General features: G+C 37.7%; 1 protein-coding gene across 3 annotated transcripts in view; it reads right to left on the minus strand.

Annotated features, from left to right (window-relative positions):
- Window positions 1-22,268, minus strand: part of GOPC (golgi associated PDZ and coiled-coil motif containing) — a 48,306-nt gene extending 26,038 nt beyond the window's left edge. The window contains exon 1 of one of the 3 annotated variants that reach the window (XM_012530100.4): window positions 21,738-22,261. In XM_012530100.4, the coding sequence (XP_012385554.1) occupies window positions 21,738-22,025 (288 nt within the window). In that variant the 5' untranslated portion in view covers window positions 22,026-22,261. Of the gene's footprint in view, window positions 1-21,737 lie in introns of all 3 variants that reach the window. The other 2 variants (XM_004471240.5, XM_004471241.5) reach the window with 2 other exon arrangements.
- Between the last annotated feature and the right edge of the window lie 414 nt (window positions 22,269-22,682).

Raw genomic sequence — 22,682 nt, forward strand, 5'->3', positions numbered from 1 at the left:
TTGATTTCTTCCTATATTTTGAGTCATGGATATAAAATCTTGGGCTCACATTTTGATTTTTTTCCCCCTTATTAGACTTGAGTAGTTTAAATATGTTGCTCTATTGGCTTCTGGCATGAAGCCCTGCTGCTGAGAAGTCCAATCCCAAAAACTTTTATTTCTTATACATGACTTAATCTTTTGCCTGTATTCTTAAAGTGCTTTTTTATCTTTAAAACCCAATTTTTCCCTATAATATATATTTTAGTGTTAATTATTCTAGGTCCATATGTGGCTTTTAATATGTAGCTTTACCCTTGTGTTATTGCAGGAAAGTTTGTTGACAGTAGTTTTAAGCATTTTTTTGTTTCATGCTTCTTCAGAGCCTCCAATTATACCAATATTAATTACTCTTTCCCCACCTTTTATACTTATAATTTTCTTTCAAATTCTTTTTATGTCCTTTTCTTGCTGTAATTACTGTGTATTGCCTATTTTTCAAATGTTTCCTTGAGTTTTGTTTTCATTCTGAAATACATTTTTTCCTAATTTCTTTTCTAGAATTCTGCAAACATTCTTTTTGTTTATTCTTTTATTTCTGAGTTTCCTATTTCTGAATTATGCTGTTTTATTCATAGTTCAGTAACATTATTAATTTATTTCAGCTTATTTTATAACCCATTTACAGTTTTCATCTACTTTGTGGCCATGTAAATGATATGGGTTTTCTTGCATGGATGGACTTCCATGGACGGACTGGAGGTAAGCCTGGGTAGCTTTCCTAGCTTCTGTGGGGGTGGGGGGTCATGCCCTCTATTCTTAAAGGGAAGTCTCTAAAACCATGGCCCTTGCTGTGAACAAACTACTTCCTAAGTGTTCTTCCCTAACTTGAATACAAACTTTCTCTTTCCTTCAAATTTCATTCTTCTGCCCTGTTCAATTTGAAATCTAATCCTAATAGTATTTCTTCAGAATCAGATGCTATCCTTCTGAAAAGCAGTTTTTGTTGGAAATGTCTGCAATTCTTAAAAGTATACCCCAGCACTTCCTAAAGTGTCCCCACGATCTGTTTTGCCTTCACTAGCAGCCAATCAGAAGACAGTTTTGACAGCAGTAGACTTACTCCTTGCTCACTGGGGGATATATTAGTAACTTCTTTGTTTCTGGGCTCCCACCCTTCCTATTCCTTCTACCACACAGTTGCTTTTCCACTTGAGCATTACGTGAGTTCTCCTGCCCCACCTGCCCATATTTTGGGGGTTGTGAGACCTTGAATAGGCTGTCATTAGGTTTTTTCTTTTGTGACTCTACTTAGTGTCTGTTTTCACAAAAGATTTATTAAAAAATTAAAAACTATGCCTTCATCATGATCTTTGTAAGAGCAGAAGTCAGCACACATTTTCATTGTAATAGGAAAGCTGTGATATTCTAGCCCAGTACTGTCAGGACAGGATAGGATAGGATAATACTAGTGGACACATTAAAAAACAACAACAGGTAAAATTAATTTTAATAATATATTCTACTGAACCAAGCACATCTAAAATATTAACATTTAAATATATAATCAATATAAAGCCATTATAAATAAGTGTGGTGGCCTGAAGTTGAATGTACGCAGAAAGGCACGTTCTTAAATTTAATCTAATCCTATAGATATGGACCCATTGTAAGTAGGTCCTTTTGATGAGGCTACTTCAGGTAAGGTGTGACCACTTCATTTAGGATGGGTCTGAATCCTCTTACTGGAGTCCTTTATAAATGGAATGAAAAGAGAGAGAGAGAAAGCCACAGAAGCAAAATGCTGAAAGAAAGGAAACCCAGAAGAGAAAGGAGAGACCAGCAGGCGCCACCAAGTGCCTTGCCATGTGACAGAGGACCCAAGGATCACCAACAGCTAGTCTTCGGGAAGAAAGCATTGCCTTGATGATGACTTCATTGGGACATTTTTCTAAGCCTAATAAATTTCCAATGTTAAAAACTCAACCCATTTCATGGTATCTGCTTTCAACAGCCTAACAAACTAAAACAATGAGATTCTTCTACATTCTTTTTTTGTACTAAGTCTTTGAAATCCAACGTGTATTTTATACTTACAGCACATTTCAACTTGAACTAGCCACTTTTCAAGTAATCAATAGCCATATGGGCTAGTGCCTACTATACTGGACAGCCAGTCTAGCCTTTTTATGATGAATTTGAAGCAGTAACAAATTTCACTAAGATTTAAATGCTAAAGGTAACTGTAATATTAGTAGTTGATGTTATTTAAATACAATTAACTTACATATGAGATTAAGTAAAGCAGAACTTCATTTCCATTGCCTTCCTGAAAGGTATATAAGTTAGTTTCTATACAATAACTTTCACAAATCCTAACTTAAAAAACTTGAGAAAAAAAAAATTACCTGCATTAATTTAGCAAGCTGTCCACAAAAAGCAATGATAAACATTTTAATTCACCTAATATTACACAATGTTCAGTGCAAATAAGTCTAGAAAGTCCTTGTTGGTCAGAAAAACACTTATAGGGTTTTATGGTCTTTGAAACAAAACAATCACAAAAGGAAAGTAAACATTTACCTAATTTGTGCACTCTTTTTGAGCAATACAAAACTTATGCCAAAGTTACCATACCTAGAAATGGTTTGAATTCAGGTATTTAATGTATAACAACCCTCCCCTCCTTTTTTTAAAATTACACTGACTTTCATTCTGAACTTGCCTTATTGTTTCTTTGTGATGTTATTCTAATATAGTCCTTCAGTCCATATATTTTCCACAGGCTAGAAGTTAGATCTAAAGGTTTAATTAAATTCATTTAAACCTTTTTGGCAAGAACACACATAGGTTACACTGGATATTTCAACAGGCACATAATGTGTGGTTGTCCCACTATGATCTGTCTTTTAAGTCATGAGTCACCAGACTTATTAATAAATAAAATTTCTGGAGTTAAAAAGGAAGGTAAACAGTTATCAGTGGTATTCATTAATTTGACAGACCATTATTCAAATGATCCAAATCAGAAAAAAATTTGTATGCTAAAAAAGCAAGGAAACAAGGTATTTTAAAATATAAAAAATAAAAATTAGATGAAGCAGGCTGCTTTTATTTTTAGGCCTATCCAGCTGATCAGTGAAAGAATCGTATTTGAACCCAATTCTTCTGACTTCTAGGGCAAGAAGTGGAATTGTTATCAAGCAGGTAGCCATAAAGAAAAATGAGTTTCTATAGAAACAGTATATATGTTTAAGTTTACTAACAATATTCACAGCTATCATAGAGCAAGCACCTACCTACCATATGGCAGACACACATGCTCCATACATTATCTTTAATTATTTTCATCCCCTCTTCCCCCAACCTTTTTTTCATAGTTAAGGAAACTGAAGTCAGAGTTTAAGCAACTTGCCCACGATCACACAAGGAGTAAGTAATTGATTCAAAACCAGCCTGACCACAAAAGTAGCCTACATATCTCCCCACTGCCTTATCCAGGCCACACTACAAATACTGAAGAGTTAAAGGTAAAAAGAAATAGTCAATTTCAATCTTCCACTCTAAAAATTATTCAAGTGATATCCAAAAACTGTTAAGAAAAACAAAAAACAGACTATATAACATAGAGACTTTGATACACAATCTTTTCATTTTCCTATATTTGACCACAATATTTATGTAAAATAAAATAAAATCGGCCAAGACATTCTTTCTCTAGAACTCATTAAGGATGAAATTATCTCATTCTAGAAGGGAGTCTTAGGCCTTAAATCAATCACTAGTGAAATATTCTAAAGTAGTGATTCTCTAAGGGTGTCCGTGGACCACCAGTATCGGCTGGAAGGGAGGTGGGAGACAAGATAAAAATTCTGGGCATACTACACAAAGTAGGAATGAAGTATTCCTTAGAATGTTAAAGATGCATGGAGAGGCAGCTTACCCAAATAATATTATAGAGTTATGGCCATCATTCATTTGAATTAAATGTAGTCATTCCTATTCTATTTCTCATTTTCTTTCAAAATATCCAAACTTTCCACCAAGATAATTCCTTTCTAATAAAATTCTTCTAAATATAACATATGATTACGTATTATCTATTAAATTAGAAATAAAAATATAAAGATATACATTGTAGTAGTTTGAAATTTCTGTACCTAAAAAAAAAAAAAAAGCAAGTTCTTAAAGTTAATTTTTCCAGTGGACTCATTGTAAGTGGGATCTTATGATGTGACTACTTCAGTTAGGTGTGACCCACCTCATTCAGAGTGGGTCTTAATCCTATTAATGGAGTTCTTTATAAAAGAATGAAATTCACACAGAGAAGGAGAAAGCCACAGAAGCAAGAAGGTAAAATCAAGGAAACTCAGAAGGGAGACCAGCATATGCTGCCATGTGCCCTGCCATGATCCAGAGGACCCAAGGATCACCAACAGCCAGTCTTCAGGAAGAAAACATTGCCCTGATTTGGACATTTTTCTCAGCCTTGAAACTGTAAAGTTAATAAATTCCTACTGTTAAAAGCCAATCCACTTTCTTTCTGGTATACTTTAAGCAGCCTAGGAAACTAAAACACATGTCTAATATAATTTTCCTTTCTTCTACAAATACATAACAACTGTACTTTCTTTTTCTAAATGTTAGTTTTTGTTTCTTTAACTGTCTTTGGATAAAACATACCAGTTACTTTACCTTATACACCCCCTCAAAAATCTCTCGTTTGTGGAGAGGATCAAACTAAAGCCAAGAAACTAATGGACATCGATTTGCATAGCAGAAAACTTGGATCCAGGTCACTCATTAGTTCTGATATGCCATACAGCTCTTTTGATAAAATTCTAGAAGTTCTTGCTAAGAACCTAAAAAATCTAATAAAACATCTTTATTATGCACACAAAGAAAGGAAGGCCCAAAAAGATTATATGCCACAAACTGGAAAGTGAAGGGATTAAAATTCAGACCTCCTGATATCTTTTGTAATTCTGTCAGTAATAGGAAAAAAGGTAAAGAATCAGTCCAAGAGCTCTAAATAAAGATCAAATCCCAAATTTCAGAACTAGAACGTGCACAAGCACATGCACAGGCATGCAAACAGGCACATTTGCAGGCACAGACACACAGGCACATCCAAACACATATTCTTCAAGCTGTAAGGAATTTGGCCTTCAAAAGGAGGTTTGGCCTTTGTCCTCGCTACAGTGGGGTACCTCTAAATCCTTGGAATCAGTGATAGGAGTGTCTCTGTTATTCACAGAAGGCCCACAGGACCACACCTGATAGTTCAGGCTACTGAAATGACTCAGGGTGGAACTGGCTAAGCCAGAAAGACCAACCCTTAACCCTTAACCTGTGAATCTGTGCCCTAGAACTGTGTATGTGGCCTAAGTCAGGGTAGTTAAGAGGCAGAATTGCATTGCAGAATTAAAACAAAGAAAATAACTGACCCCAAAGAGCAGTTTAACTGTAATGAATCACAGAATAGAAAGTGCTGGCAAAGATGTCAATATTATCTCACATCCACATATAAATGCTTCTATACCTTTCATTTTATAAAGTATGTATACAAAAGGTGTTCATTAAAAAGAAACAATTATGCTTTTAAATGCCTATGTGGTCTTCATGTTTGAAAATGCAATTAAGTAGAAAGGTACAGCTGGAATTTAAATCTCTAGCCATTACACCATTTAATACCATTATGTAAAATTTATCATCTACATTCAAAATCTTCCCAAAAGACTTTTTTTAAAAGTCCATATGGTCAATAAAACAAATGTAAGAAAATAAAAACCAGAGATGGTAGACTATCACTATAAAAAAAATACTGAGCTATTACACTGAATTTAATACTGAGCTTCCTATTAATAGAATCCTTACAAACTATATAATTTTTGTCTCATAAAAGGAAGAAGTACATTTTATCTAGTTAGACTGTCTTTTATCCTAGAACCAAGTTTTTAAAACAATGTACCCCAGAAAGTCTTATATAAAGGATTCTAAACTACTGATAGACAAGGGAGGAAGAACCATTCCTCACATGGCCTGTTCTGTGATAAAATTAAGGGAATAATGAACTAATGAAAGCATTTGACCCATTACCTTCCTTTTCTTTTACTCCTTCAAAATAGCAGAAGCCTCAGAGATCATTTAACTTTATCTCTATTTTACAAAGAATCCCCCTTTATTTAGCTTTCTTGCTCACAATATCTAAGATCATAGAAAGTCAATTCTAAAACACAAGACTGACTATTATCAGCCAGCCAGAAGGATGCCAATGCAAAGTACCAGAAATCTGTTGGCCTTTATAAAGGGTATTTATTTGGGCTAAAAACTTACACTCCTAAGACTGTGGAAAGTCTAACTCAAGGTACCATAAGAGGAACTTTCTCACCAAAGTCAATTGCCATGTGTTGAAGCAAAACAGTGGGCGATCTCTGCAGGGCTTCAGCCTTCCCCTCCGGGATTCCTCTTCCTCTTGAGGCTCTGTGGGTCCAGCTTCTTCCCAGTCTCAGCTGCCAGCTGGCATAGGGCCTGTCTCTCAGCGCTTCTTATATCAGTCTTGACTCTCTTCCCAAGGTCAGCTGTAAGCTATCAGGCAAATGGTCCATCTCTCCCAGGGGCTTTAGTTGTTTGAGCCTTCTCCTTTCTGTCACATGGCAGGATCAAAATAACAAAGTTCTCTCCTCTGTGTGTCATCTTGAATGAGTGTCCAGTTATATCAGACCCACTAAGGGGTGGGGACTCAACCTGAGTCACGCCATACTGACGTGTCGAATCAAAAAAAGTCCTCCTACCCAAACTGATTTAGAGATTCAAAGCAATACCAATCAAAATTCCAACAGCCTACTTTACAGAATTAGAAAAGACAGTTACCAAATTCATTTGGAAGGGAAACTGCACCTGAATAGCTAAAGCATCCTGAAAAAGAAGAGTGACATGGAAGGAATTTCATTGCCTGACCTTGAAACACATTACAGAGCTATACTATAGTGGTCAAAACGGCATGGTACTGGGTAAAGGTAGACATATCAGTCAGTGGAACAGAATTGAGAATTCAAAGATAAACCCTCACCTATACAGTCAACTGGTCTTTCACAAACCTACTAAGTACATGTTAACAGGACAAAACAGTCTCTTCAACAAATGGTGCTGGAAGAACTGGATATTTATAACCAAAAGAATGAAAGAGGATCCCTATCTCCGTCCCTACACAAGAATCAACTCAAAATGGATCAAAGACCTAAATATTAAAGCCAGGACCATAAAACTACTAGAAGAAATTGTAGGGAAACATCTTTAAGAACTTGTAGTACGTGGTGATTTCTTGGGCCTTACACTGAAAGCATGTGCAACAAAAGAAAAAATAGATAAATAGGACCTCCTCAAAATTAAATACTTCTGCATCTCACAGGACTTTGTCAAAAGGATGAAAAGGCAGTTGACTCATTTGGAAAAAAATATTTGGAAATCACATGTCTGATAAGGGTTTAATATCCAGTATCTATAAAGAGATGATACAAGGAAGCGGATTTGGCTCAACATATAGAGCGTCCGCCTACCACATGGGAGGTCCAGGGTTCAAACCCAGGCCCTCCTGACCCATATGATGAGCTGGCCCACACGCAGTGCTTATACACACAAGGAGTGCCATGCCATGCAGGGGTGCGAGAGCCACCCAGTGCAAAAAAGTGCAGCCTGCCCAGGAGTTGCGCCACACACACGGAGAGCTGAAGCAGCAAGATGACCCAACAAAAAGAGACACAGATTCCTGGTGCTGCTGACAAGAATACAAGTGGACACAGAAGAACACACAGCGAATGGACACAGAGAACAGATAATGGGGGGGGAAGGGGAGAGAAATAAATAAAAATAAATCTTTAAAAAATAAAATAAAGAGATGATACAATGCAACAATAAAAAGACAATGACCCAATTTTAAAAGGGCAAAAGAATTGAATGGACATTTGTCCAAAGAAGAAATACAAAGAGAAAAAAAAAAACAACACGAAAAAATGTTCAACACCATTCATGATTAGGGGGAATGCAAACCAAAACTACAAGATATCATTTCACACCTATCAGAATGGTCAATATTAAAAAAAAGAGAGAGAGAACTACCAGTGTTAGAGAATGTGGAGGGATGGAAACACTTATTCACTGTTGGTGGGATTGCAGAATTGTACTGCCACTGTGGAGGACTGTTAGGCAGTTCTTAAAGAAGTTGAATACAGATTTGCCAAGGGACCTGGCAAAGTCACTGCTGGGTATATACCCAGAAAAACTAAGAGCAGTGACATGAACAGACATGTGCACACCGATGTTCACTGCAGCATTATTCACAATTTCCAAAAGATGGAAACAACTCAGATGTCCATCAACTGAAGAATGGATAAACAAACTGTGGTGTATTCACGCAACAGACTATGATGCAGCTGTAAGAAGAAATGAAGTCTTAAAGCACATGACGACATGGATAAACCTGGAGGACATTATGTTAAGCAAAGCAAGCCAGACAGAAAAGGACAAATACTGCATAAATGCATTTACTATGAACCAAATATATTCTATAACAAATTGTACTATTAAAAAAAGTTTATATGTATCCAGTATATTTAACTGAGAAATGTATGTTTTTATTCAACTACATTTTCTTTTTATTTTTAATATTGTTTATATTTTCAATTATTAAATGTACAAAATAAAGTTAAAAAAAAAAAAAGCCCAAACTCAATCTTAACAGGTAATCCAATCAAAGAAACCCAGCTGAATTTAATGCAATCAAAGGGTATCATACCTAGAGGAATAGAATAATTTACAAACACAATGCTTCTCTTTCAGGGATTCATATATAATCTCAAACTGCTATAGGGATCAAATAGAAAACATATTCAATTGTAAAATCTGAAAATGTCTACTGTGGAGAAAAAATGTTTCCATAACGCAAATGAGGATAGGACCTTAAAACATCAGGTCCTTTCAGGATGAAACATTAAACCTGCTTTCTCGAAGTCAAAGCCTAAAAAGTATCTTTTTATTTCAAATTATTGCAAAAGATTTGTTCTTTTACTTTGAAAAAATTAAATAAAATAGTTAATTTTCTTTAATATAAGTTGAATGGAAAGTGTTTATAAAAGTGTCATAAAATTAAAAGGATTCTTTAACCCTCTGTTAAAGTTGTATGAGTAAAAAGTTCACATGAATACTTAAAGAGTGTAAAAAATTCCTGAAAAATTTACCAGTTTCAGCATATTAGACAAAGGTACAATGTTGTCAATCATGGTTGTAATCATTTAAAGAAAAAAAAATAGTGTCACAGAAACAACCTCTTATCATAAATTAAAATAGCACACCACTTGTATGCAGCAGTCCCAATACTGTTAGTTTGTTGCAAGAAATTAATATCCAGCTGTGTCACTATCACTTTGTTTTAAAACTTGCTAAAACCTCCTTTAGTATTTCTTTAGGCAAGTCAAGCCAGTTTTCCCCTACCTGTGGAAAACCCAACAACGGACTTTTGCAGTGCTTCCCCAAGGCTGTGTGCATAGCCCAATCATCTGTCCTGGCCTGCTGGCAAAGAATCTGGCTGCTTGGAAGAAAGGAGTGGCTGAAACCCTACTAATGACTTTATGTTAAACAGTAACCCTTTTTTTCAGAATTAAAAGAAGCATCAGAGATAATAGTATCTTATCTTAAGAGCCTAAAATAAGCAAACAATTGGGACAGGCCACAAGGTCTCTGCTGCTCTATCAAATTCTTGAATGTTGTTTGGTTGGGTAACACAAACCTATATCCTCTGCTGTAACTGATAATGTACAATGTTTTCTCATGTTAATGGAGTCTGTAATATTGTTGGACTACTAAAAACCTTTCATCCTTCAGTTAGCTCAAATATTAAAACCATTATATGTGTTAATTAGGAAAGGTCCTTCAGGGGAGTAGGAGGACTTCCAGCAGGCTGCTTTAAAAAATAAAAACAGGGAGGGAGAAAGTGGACACTGACTTAGCCTGTGAACTGGATGTAGCCAGCACCAATATTGGCTTTGAGTGGGGTTTGTCGCAGAGGCAACATTCTAAACAAGTACCCCTAGAGTTTTAGTCACAATTCTGGGAAGGGGCCAAAAGTACAATATAAAAGGCAATTGTGTGAAGCATAGGAAGCCCTGCTGAAAATGAAAGATTTTACCCAATAGTGTCCAGTTACTCTGAAGACTGCCATCCCTATCTAAGAGTGGATTGCAAACACTGAAAACAAGATGGAAATGATGGATGAATCATTCTGTGGGGAAGAGATCTGTGGAAGAACATCTGGAACGCCAGCCAGCAGTAACAGGTAACTTATCACATCCCTGCCCACTCCTTTAATACCCCTACCACCGAGACCTAAGAAGTAGCAGAGTGGCTCCACCAGAAAGGCAAACATTGTGGTACCAAACCTTGTGGTGCCTAGCCCAGTACACCCAGCTGCCAGTTACTTGCCAAGAGCTCATGGACATCACCCATGAGTGTCCTTCATGCTCACTCCAATGAATGTGACATCGGACCCCTCCTGCTGTTGGGAGGGATGAGGTATACTTTCACTGCTGCTGACACTGCATCAGGACTCTTCTAACAAGCCAGCTACTATTTTCTACCTAGAAAATGAATTCCTGACAACAATGGACTAAGTAAGTTTAAACTCAACTCTGTGAGTTTTGGCCCCAGGTCCAGTAAAAATGCTAACAGCAAGACCAACGAAGGAATTGAAAATTATGAGTTAAAGTGCCAGCTGCCCATAGCCCAAAAAGGGGGAGTAATAATTTGTTGCTGCCTATACCTCCAACTATACAAACTGGGGAAAATGAGGTAATTTTTGATCGAGTACTAGCCTATATAGCCTTGCTGGTTGGGAATCTTAAACCCATGAGAAATGAGTCTACTCATTAAATGTCTGCTAGCTGGAAGTCTTATTGTTTATTGTTGTACAATCTACTGCAGTTATAGATTATGTATAAAATGCAGTTTTGAGCTTGGGAGAAGAATTACAACTGTAAATATGCGCTGATGCCTAAAATGTGATTGGAATATATCTAAATTTTTGTGTGACCCCCTATGTATATAATAGCTGTAATATTCCTTAGGAATCAGTGAAATGTCATTTGTGCGGCCATAGAAACAATTTAAGCTTAGATATTTCTTAATTACAAGCACAAGTAACAAATATTCAACATGCTCATTTGCAATTGCTTCCTGCCTCACTAACTATGATAGGAATTGCAGATGGATTAAGATCCTTGAACCCCATGATATGGATTAAGAGTTGGGGAGGGGGTCTTCTAGGAGGTATATGAATTAGCTGTACCTGTGTGTTTTGTATGTGCTTAGTCTTCACATGCACACTACAAACCCTCCAGGGGTTAATACAAGAAACTGCCGGAGCTGTATTCATTACTTTGCAAAAACAAAAAGGAGGAAATGTGGAAAAATGGCTGCAGGTTAAAATGTTTCCATAACACAAATGAGGGAACAGACCTTAGAATATCAGGTCCTTTCAGGATGAAACACTGTCCTGAAAAGCCCGTAATTGTTTGCAGAAAGAAACATTTAAACCTTGTACGGCATACATGGGAAAAATGTGGAGGTGATTGCTCTGGCATGTTATGTAAAGAAAAAATATCTCCCATCCTTGAGATATTCAATAAATATGATGTGCAAGCCTGGGTGGAGGCTCTTAGTCCTTGAGGCTTTGAGTCCCTGTTACCATCTTTTCTTACTTCTTGTGTCTCTTCCTTAAGTTCTGCAGCACCTCCTGTTCAAGCTGTTCCTCATATTATGCTGGTCTCAACAGTCTACCATCTCCCAAGATAGGAAGTAATTCTCTTCCTTATTCCAAGTCAAGTCTGGAAACAATCTGCTCATTTGGCTTATGAAAATTCTGTGCAAAAGCACGACCTATTCACTACAAATTTCTCTATCCAACTATAATGAGCACTAGCCTCACCTGCCATTTTCCTCCCCAAACTGTACTGTGGTCTAGACGAGCAAACATTTTTATTTTTAGTCTGCCACATCATACTTTTATTCATTCAACAAGTATTTACCAAGTACCAACTATAGACCAAGCATTGTGCTGGGTTCTGGTGAGGCGCTAGTAAGAAAAGCAAATTATAATCCTGTCCCAAAACTTACACTGTCCTGGTACAGGACCCAATTCAAAAAGAAAACAACTGACATTTATAATAATGGCATTAACCATGGGTCAGGCACCATTTGAAACATACTCATATTTTAATTTTTAATCCTCACAACAATCCTCTGTACAGATAAGGAAACTAAAGCAGAGAGGTTAGATAACTTGTCCAAGGTCATTACAAAGACAGTAATATATATATATATATATATATATATATATATATATATATATATATATACACACAACTACAAACTATAATAAAAACTATAGGAATGAAATGAAAAGAGAATTAGTTGAGGTGGGAGAGAAGGGGTATATGGGTATCGTTCTGGGAAAAGATTCAGTTACTACTAGAGCAGGAATTGTCAAAGGTCTGAAAGACATTTTCAGGGAATCTGCAAGGTCAATATCATTTTCATAGTAATAATCCAACACTATTTGCTTTTTTTCACTATGTTGACATTGGCAATGAAGATGCAAATGCATGGTGAGTAAAACTGGCATCTTAGTACAAGTTAATGCAATGGCACCAAATGCTACCAGTACCAAGTCACTATATTCCTTACTGCTATGCATTTGCAATTAAAAAAAAAAAAAAGGTTCATTTAAGAATGGCCTTGATGAAGCATTAAAAATTAATATTTTACAATTTTGACTCTTGTACTTGTGCAGTTTCTTGGAAAACAATTTTTACTTGAAAGAAGCACAAACTGTAATTCTTCAGAAGGTCTATGGCACATGTTCTTGAAAGGAACAAAGTGAACCTGTGATTAAAAATGATTAAAATTTGAACTTTCAAGTACAAAAATTTTATAAAACTTGAATCCATCACCATGAGCTTGACAGCTTTCTAATACTTAAAAGATTTTTCTGATGAGATTGGTGATATTATCAAATGTGGTGTTTTGATACTGTATAATGAAATGTGTTGACATTTGGGTGCTCTGCATAACCCATTGTTTTAGTTTCCTATCTGCTAAAATAAATACCATAAACAACCAATGGTATTGGCTTAACAATGGGAATTTATTGGCTCACAGTCTCAGAGGCTAGAAGGCTTGCTTCCTCCAGCAATATCTGCAGTTTCTTGGCTTTTCTGTCACATGGCAATACAACTGATGTCTCCTTTCTCCCCAAGGTTCCGCTGACTTTCTGTTTCTGGTTGCTTCCCATGGCTTCTCTCTCTCTCCATCTAACCTTTCACTCTGTTTATAAAGGACTCCAACAATCCAGATTAAAGCCCAACCTGATTAAGTTGAACCACACCTTAACTGAAGTAACATCTTGAAGAGATCTTATTTACAGTGGGTCCATACCCACCAGAATACAAACCATGACCATTTCCAAACTGGGGTAACACAATTCAATCTACCATATCCATGAACCAAGTATATTCAAAATGACCAAAGCATGATGCTACAAAATCACACCTGAGTAAATGATCCATTCAAAGGGCTAGAAAGTCTAATGTATTTTTAATGTAGCAAGTGTCCAAAAAGTTCATTTATATAGTTTCAGATTCCCGATTGCAACTAACCTTTAAGAACCTACCACTTGTCAACTTTTACTATGAAATAATATCCACAATGATCTGAAAGACTATTAAAAATATTCCTCACAAAAAAAAAAAAATACTCCTCACCCAACTATATATATCTCAAAGGTCAGATTTTCATCATATACTTTTTTTTTTAAGATTTTATTTATTTATGCCCCCCCACCTTGTTCTTTTACACTTGCTGTCTGCTCTCTGCGTCTGCTCATCTTCTCTGTAGAAGGCACTCCCATGTGGGAGAGAGGTGCTCAATTGCTTGAGCCCCCTAAGCTCCCTGCTTTGTTGTGTCTCTCACTGTATTTCCTCTTTATGTCTCCTTGTTTGCATCATTTTGTTGCACCAGCTTGCTGTCCTGCCTGTCCTTTCTAGGAGGCACTGGGAGCCAAACCTGGCATCTCTCATGTGGTAGGTTGGAGACCTACTGCTTGAGCCACATTTGCTTCCCTCTTCATATACTTTAACCAAAACTACATATCACAACAGAAGCAGGTGTGAGAATCCAGCTGTCTTTTATTAAGCCAGAAATTAAAGAGATTTGAACATAAGTAAAACAATACTATTCTTCTCATTCAATTTTGTTTGAGAAAATAGTGCTTTTTTCCATTAAAAAATGTCATTTATGTTAACATATAATGGGTTTATGTTGCATTTTTAAATAATGCAATGAACAATATTTTTTTTGCATTCAATTCTAATATAGTAAATATTTACATATACATATAAATCACACGTAACAAAAGCTAATTGGGGTCCTCAATAATTTCTAAGAGTGTAAAACTTCTCAGACCAAAAGTTTGAGAACCACTGTCTTAGTGTTTCTGAAAGAAGACCAATGCCACTGGACCATACAGAGTAGGGAGAAAAAATGGTAGCATACGTCACTGCAGAGTTCAAGGGGTCAGATCATGCAGAACTTTGTGGGCCATAATAGGAAGTCTGAATTTTATTCAAAGTGCAATTGCAGAATTTTAAGCAGAATAACATGATCAAATTTACATTTTAAAAAAGGAAGCTATATGTAATATGAGAGACAATGGGGGTTGAACTAGGGTCAGAGGTTTGAAATGGAAACAAGTAAATTTGAGATGTATTTTTCAAAGTTAAAGTACTACACTTATACCTCAAAATGAAGTTCTGAACAACATAAAATATTTGTTTTAATGTCAAAGAATTCAGTACCTCTATGATCAAACTTGAGGTGGGGCAGGGAGGAGAACCTACCTACCCAGTATTTTAGGAATGTCACAAGTACATTATATCCATACCCAATACTCTTTTACAATGAAGTTTAAAAGGTAATTTTAATCAGTTTCAAATTTTTCTTTAAATGTAATTCTGTGAAATATTAACTCACAAATCATATCTTGTGTACTACATACCAGGGGAATAAATGAACCTACAGATTCATTCATTCAGCAATGCAGTGGGCATGCATTAGAGACCATGGATATAAAGTCAACAAGACAGACACCATCCCAGCTCTCATGAAGCTTTTATTACAACAATTGTCCACAATCCTTAAAGATTCATGACAGAACACTAGGGGCTTTCAAATCATTCATTCATTCTAATAAACATTTATTATACATTGTATACCAGGTTCTAGGGACAAAAAGATGAGTAAGATATAGATTCTGCCCTCAAGAAGTATAGCAGAGAAGGCAGAGATTAAAGTATGTTTCCAATTACGATGCAGAGTATGGTAAGAACTACTATAGAGGTATGTGTGATATAGGAATTCAAGAAAAGGGAATAGTCAGAAAGAAATTTACCTGAGTATTGAACAGAGATCTGCTAATCCATGGAATGGAATAAGGGAAAGGTCTGAGATAGGAAAACCTATGGCAGGTGATATAGGAATATAAGTCTGAAAGGTTGGTGTTTAATGATTGGGTTCCAAATTTCCAATTTTAAAAACAAGCCAAACACCAAATTGAAATCCACATATAAGTGGACCTGATACTAAAAGGAATTACTCAACTCTCAACTGAGGAGAAAAACAAAACAAAACAACTCCTAGGAGCCAAAATGGGTTCACAAAGTAGATAACACTACCTCCTAAAGTTGGCTTTCACAAAGCATTTGACAGTTCTGAATATGTGACCTAAGACCAAGTCTTAACCTTCAATGGGCTTAAAATCTACAGAGAGATGTGGCAACCACTAAGTACAGTACAGTGTTAACAAGTAACAAGTCTGGCAATACAAGCTGTTATTACAGACTCTGCTTAGGGAAGAAGAGAGAGGAGCAGAGGGAAGTTGTCACAGAGAAGGTTGATGTAAGAAGAGTCTTGAAAGATGAGTGGGTATTTGATAGCACAAAGGAGATAGAGAAGGCATTAGACACATACGCCTATGCCAATGTAGAGAGGCCATGTAAGAACTAAGTTTAGTTAGAAACTGCAAATAGATCAGTTTTATTGAGGCAAAAGCAGCTAAGAAGGGGTGACAGGTGATAAGGAAAGACAGGTGTGTTGGGCACTGATCACCATGCTAAAGAATGTGAATTTTAGTCACTAGTAGGTAAATAGGGATGTATAGAAGAGTGATAGAAGCAAATATGCCCTTTCCATTAAGATGGGTCATTTTAGAATGACAGTGGCAACAAAAGTATAGTTTGGAGTGGGCTCAGATAAGCAATTAGGAGAAAATGTTAGCAATCTGTGAAAAAGGGCCTTAACTATGCAGTGTCATAAACTGAACTCATCTTTCCCACTGACCTATCTCCCTGGATTCCTGACTTCAGTAAATGGTACTGTAGTAGTTTCCCGGGGCTGCCATAACAAACTATTACAAATTGTGTGGCTTAAAGCAACAGAAATGTATTCTTGCACAGTTCAGGAAGCCAGAAATCCAAAATCAAGGTGTCAGCAGGGTTGGTTCCTCCTGGAGGCCGAGGGAGAAACTGTCCCATGCCTCTGGTGGTTGCTGGCAATCCTCAACGTTCTTGGCTTGTAGATGCATCTCAGCCTCATCTTTACATTGCCACCTTCTCTGTGTCTCCTTTTCTGTCTCTTATAAGGACACTCTAATTGGATTTAGGGCTCACCCTAATCTAATACGATGTCATCTAGATCCCTACCTTAATTACATCTGCAAAGACCCTTTTTCCAAATAAGATCACATTCTGAGGTTCCAGATAGACATGAATTTTGGAGGGATATTATTCATTCCACTATAGGTATCAACCAATACATTTCCCAAACAGAAACCTGGTGCCTTCCTTAACCCTTCTACCTCACCCTCTACATTGAAGTAATGCAAAATCTTGCCGGATCTACTTCCTTAATCTTTAATTGATCTCCTTTTCTTCAGCTTCATTATCATTTTCAATTGAATAACATTCTTGTCTATATAGCAAATGCAAACTCCTCTGCCATGGCACTGGGTGAACCCAATTATTGCTCTCATTATCGTACTTTTAAACAGGTAAGTATTGCTGGACAAAGTCACACAACGGGGCAGACTGGTTAGTTACACAATGAATTTATGAAAACTAATTTCAAATAGGTCCTCAGTACTGCCTGGCTATCGTGATTTCTCTGGCTAACTGGCTCTCCCACACTTCTGGAACTACTGCAAATCTTTTCCACTCTCTTGAAGCTCTTACTCACCTACTCTCAGCATTCTACCTTGGCTCCGATTTCACAGAGAAAGAAAGAGAAGCCATCATACAAAAATCCCCCAACCTCCCACCATCTACTCTCATCATCTCTCACCTTCAAGTACAAGTGCTTCTTTCAACATAAGGTCAGTCTCTCTGCCTATACTTTGCATCTCATCTTTACTCAGAAATCGTACTAATATCAACCATCCTCTCTTTCTCTAGAACATTCAAGGTTTTTTTCAGCTACATGCTTTTCATTGGCTTATAAATTGGTTCAAGTTTATTTTTTCATTTAAAAACAAAACGAAAATAATACCCTCCCTTGAGCCCTACAGTCCTCCATTTCCAGCTATTCTCCTAGTCACTCACTTTCTCCACCTGCTTTTTCACTCTACCTCCTCCTTTCCCATCAGACATAAATGTCTGTTTCTGGATTCATTTCCCGAACTCTTCCAGGTTGGGCCCCTTATTGAATCCCTGAAAAACGTAAGTAACAATACTGACCCTGTCTCACGACTGCTGAGAATTAAATGAATCAATACATGCGAAAGACTTAGAATACATGGATCAATGAGGCTATCATTAACATTATTAATACCTCACTTCCCATCTATCTAACCTGCCAGCAACAGACTGACAACACCTTGAAGTCATTCTGAATTCTCTCATCCCTCCATTCCAATCCATCCTTGGATTTTGTTATTTTTACCTCTCAAGTCTCTCTTGTTCTCAACACTTCCAGCTCCACTATTCTACTCCAAGCTATTATTATCTCATGGGATCAGGATCAGAGCCTTCTAACTTAACTTCCTGCATACATTGTTGTCATTTTCCCAAACTTTCTCTATTCCACAGCCAGAATGAACTATTGTAACCTCGTATCTGAGGTTACTATCTAGTTTAAACACTCCAATGGCTTCACATTGTTATGATAAAGCCCCAAATCAACTGCATGGCTTATAAAACCATGTAGATGTGGCCCTACCAACCTTTTCAAATTTAACTTGTATCCCATTTCTTATGATTTCAATAGAAAACGTTTTGGTTCTTTAAATACACTATGCTCTTCCCCCTCCTGGGAAATGGAATGATATTTCTATAAACTGAATGATATTTCTCATAGTTTAATAATTAATTCCCACTCATTCTTTGTCATTTTCCCTGGGAAGCCTTCCTTCCTTGACCCTCCAGAATAGGCTCTCATTACTCTGTATATCTTTCCTTCATACCACCCATCAAAGTTGTAGTTTCACATTTTTGTTATTATTCTCCCCCCCAAAAATCTGAGCCCATTACAGCAATGACTACATCTGTTTTACTCTTCATTGTATCCCTAGTGCTTAATATAGAACCTGGCACACAACTGAAGCTTAATAAATATATACTAGATCAATATTAAACTTCGACTTCAATGTTGCAAAATAGCCTCACTGCCAATTTAAAAACAAGACCGATTCAAAGTAATACAAGGACAGTATATCATCAGTTTGTTATCAACATGACTCTAGACCAAAGTTAAAAAGTTTCTCCACTGATGATTGTGAACAGAAAATCACTTTTAAAAAAGATACTGATTCAGCAATTGCAGAAAGGAAGAAGATCTGATAGAAAGTGTAATGTTTTGCCGTTATTTTAAAGAAGTGGTGAGTAAGCAGAAAATTGTATTTCAAGGCAGAGAAGGGAGTTTTACTAAAATATTGGTTCTCAACCTTTGTTCTATTCCAACAAACCAACTACTGCTACTACTACTATGACTACTACTATCTCAATCAGTACCTGTGATTCCAGCACAGCGGTCACCAACTGGCTCACCATAGCAGGAGTTCTCAAGCAGGGAGGAAGTATAAGAGAGATGTGAGTAATCCGAAATGGTACCACCTCAAAATATCCTGATATTCTCTGCCCTCCCCTTCTTCTACGCTTTTCCCCAAACATAACTTATGGCAAGAAGCAGTCACATGGGTATCATTTTTATTTAACTTTAAATTGTAATATATTTGGTGTTTTTTTCCCAGGAAAACGGTTTCCCTAATTCCTAGGTTATTTTAAACCCAGTATTTGTACAGACACAATGACAGGGCAGTAGCAGTGGCAAACTTGAAGGATACTCAAGACCAATTTAAATATATTATAAATTATCCACACTGACTGTATCTGTGTTTTGATTATATGAAAATATTTTATTGCAGCATTAAGGTTTAAGGCGTTAATTTCTAAAATTATTGAACTTTGGGGCACGTTTATTACATCAAACCAGCCTCAAATGCTGTCTTAATGCCCATATACCTAAATCAACAGAACTAATTCAATTGCTTACTAAGAAATGAAATAGGGCAAGAAGCTACGGGAATTTTTTCCAAGTTTCAAGACCTCAAAAGATTGATAACACCATATGCAGCAACCCCTGAAATTCTGCAGATAGTTACAGCAGAAGACCTACATTGAAAGGCACTGTGAAAATGAACCTCTCTCCTCAGCAATACACAATTGATTCCATGAAAGCTGTACAAACTGCTAAATTTGAAAAGATCAACACCATAGGTGGATAAGTCACCTTTACCTGGAAACAAAAAAAAACACATAACAAATCAAATTAAGTCTTTCAGCTCCCCATTTTCTAAGACCTTTAAATCAAGGATTTCAAGCATATTGAAAATACATGCTCATATTTTGATACACTAGCATTTCTTTTTTCAGAAATAATGCCACCTCTTAAGTCAGGATGTGGAGTCAGCAGATGTGATTGTAATTTCTGGGGTGAAAAAGAGCATGCATTAACTTACTTCAACTTTGAATACTCATCATCTAAAATGCTGAAAGATGAAAAAAAAAATTAAGAGCCACCTCCTCCTCACAGAATGAGCCTTTCTCCAAAATTAATTTTTAAATCTGACATCATAGTTCGTTTCCTAAAGTCATTCAAAAAATAAATTTGATATTGTTTCACTTTTAAAAGCTGTTTATCCTCAACAGATCCTTGTAAATGACATGAAAGTTCTTATACAGCAAAAACTACTCTTGCTCTTTGTTATTTACTTTTGCTCTTTATTTAAAACTAAAATATTAGTTCTAAAACCATCAAATGCAATTTACTACCTGAAAAACTAACTTCTAGAAACTACCACTAATCAAGAAATCAAGAGACATCTTAGTTTACCTAAAATAAGAAGTGATCACTTCATATCAGCCCTTTCATTCCACTCTTTTCAAAAAGGAAATGAGAAATTTAACAATCCTTTCAGTGGAAAAGAGCCTGAAAATCATGAATATGCAAACTAATGTTAATCAAATATTAATGATGCCAATTTAAAAAATGACAGACTGACAGGAAAGAGAATGCTTTCCTCACTAAGCAATGAGAGGATGCATATAGGATATTCATATTGCTTTGGATCCAATGGGCACTCTCGATTACTACAACTGATAGCAATGATGATTTCTTAGAAAAGCTAATTTTCAAAGAGCTCTGCACATCACTGATTATCCCATTTTTTAAATTCTAATTTAAAATAAAGACCCATTCTCTTATTTAAATTGCCTAATGTAGAAGTAATGTTTATGTAATGTTAACCTGTCATGATTTCTAAATACAGTAATAATGTCCTCATTTAATTTTCTGCATAATGTTGCAGCTTTTTTTTTTTTTTTCCAAACCACCACCACTCCACCCATATTCATTCCCCAGATTAGAGACTTAAGCAAATGATCCTTGTTCACTCAGTCTCAAAAAGAGATGCAGACTTTGGGAAAAACAGTAAAAGACAAACATAAACCTCAATGTTAGAAGTCATTTGAATGACCACAGGGAGCTCTGGAGGTATCTGCCTGTAATTTAAGGACCAACTGTGGATGTAAATGGAGAAAAGTAATGATACTATGGTATTTATCTCAAATTCTCCTAAGGGCTCTGATCAAATTTCCCCTAAATTAATAGTTCATGCGTGCAGGGAATAGCATGTCTGTGTGAGACCAATGACGCTGCTCAGGAATAGTTAAAATAAAAATAATTAGGACTGTACCTGTCTGGTAATATACAAACCTTAGGCTCATCAATATGAAAACAGATCTGCAAACTTCAAATGTCAAAAGGTGGGCTGAAGTCTTTGGGCTTAATAGTCTTAGGTTGTTCATGTAAAATATACAAGGGAGGCTGGTATAATTAGTTCCCTTTTCCTGCTCACTGAAGTACTAGATTAGCTAGGTGGACGACAGGACCCCCAAGAGACCCACACACCGGTATAACCCTTATTCTCCCCCTACCTTACCGCCCTCCTCTCCACATATATATACACACGCATTCTCCCAACACATTCGAAGCCCAGGTGTCCCTCTGAGCAGTTCCCTGGGGTCGCTGATGCGTTAGATGGGATCTAACGCCACTGGGCAGCCTGCGGTTGACTGCCGCCCCCGCCAGCGCCCGCGGCTTACCTCTAGCTTGTGGTTGATTTGGGACACAGTCTGGGCTTTGTGGCAGAGCTGCGCAAAGCAGGAACTCAGGCTGGTCATCTTCTGTCGCCCCTCATAAGTGATGTCCGCCTGGTCCGGATCGATCTCGCCCAGGAGCAGATCCACATCGACGAAGGCCTTGTCGAACTCCTTCTCCAGCACCTCCAGCCATCGGAACATGGATACCCCGCCGGGAGAGACTCCCACGGCGCAGGAGGCGCCCCCGGGGCCCCCACCAGCCCCCGCCGGGCACGGGCCGCCCGCCGACATGGCGCCGTCGAGGGCCTCCCGCGCCTGCTGCTGACTCCTGCGCGAGGGGAACTGCTGGGACAGACCCCCGCGCTCGATCGCTCTGTCGGCTCACTCCCTTCCCCTCGCGGGGCCAACGCCGGCAATGCAGCCACCGAGTGGCAGGAGCAGCGAGGCTGAGGCCGCGACCGTGGCACACGGAAGACACAGCCCGTCCCACCTCCCGGCCTGCTCCTGCTGCGCACGCGTAGCGAAGGGCCGGGCAGCCGGGAAAGGGCGAAGTGGGCGGGGCTAGGAAGCGACGTTAGCCTATGAAAGGCTCCTGCTCAGGCCCCGCCTGTCAACTGCCATCTTGACGACTGGCAAGCTGCAGGTTGGGTCCTTGAGCAATAGGCGCGTGTTGTATGCTTCCAAGTTGGAAAGGCCCGGGGAATAGAAGGGTGACCCTGTCGTAGGAAGGAACGACTTCTACCCGTTTGACTTCAGTGTGGGCAGGAGTCGTTCTAAAATCTTCTGGGGAGGTTGCTGCGGAGGCGTCCTGGGGCTGGGAAGCGTGCGAGGATTGGCGGTGTGAGCATGCGCAGTGGCCACGTTTTCCCTTTTCCTCTTCAGTTCCTGCTTACGGTGTATGGGTGGGGTAGATAGACTCCCTGGCTCTTCTTGGTAAACTAGGCCTTA

This window comes from Dasypus novemcinctus, chromosome 11 (assembly GCF_030445035.2).
Source record: "Dasypus novemcinctus isolate mDasNov1 chromosome 11, mDasNov1.1.hap2, whole genome shotgun sequence".
NCBI lineage: Eukaryota > Metazoa > Chordata > Mammalia > Cingulata > Dasypodidae > Dasypus > Dasypus novemcinctus.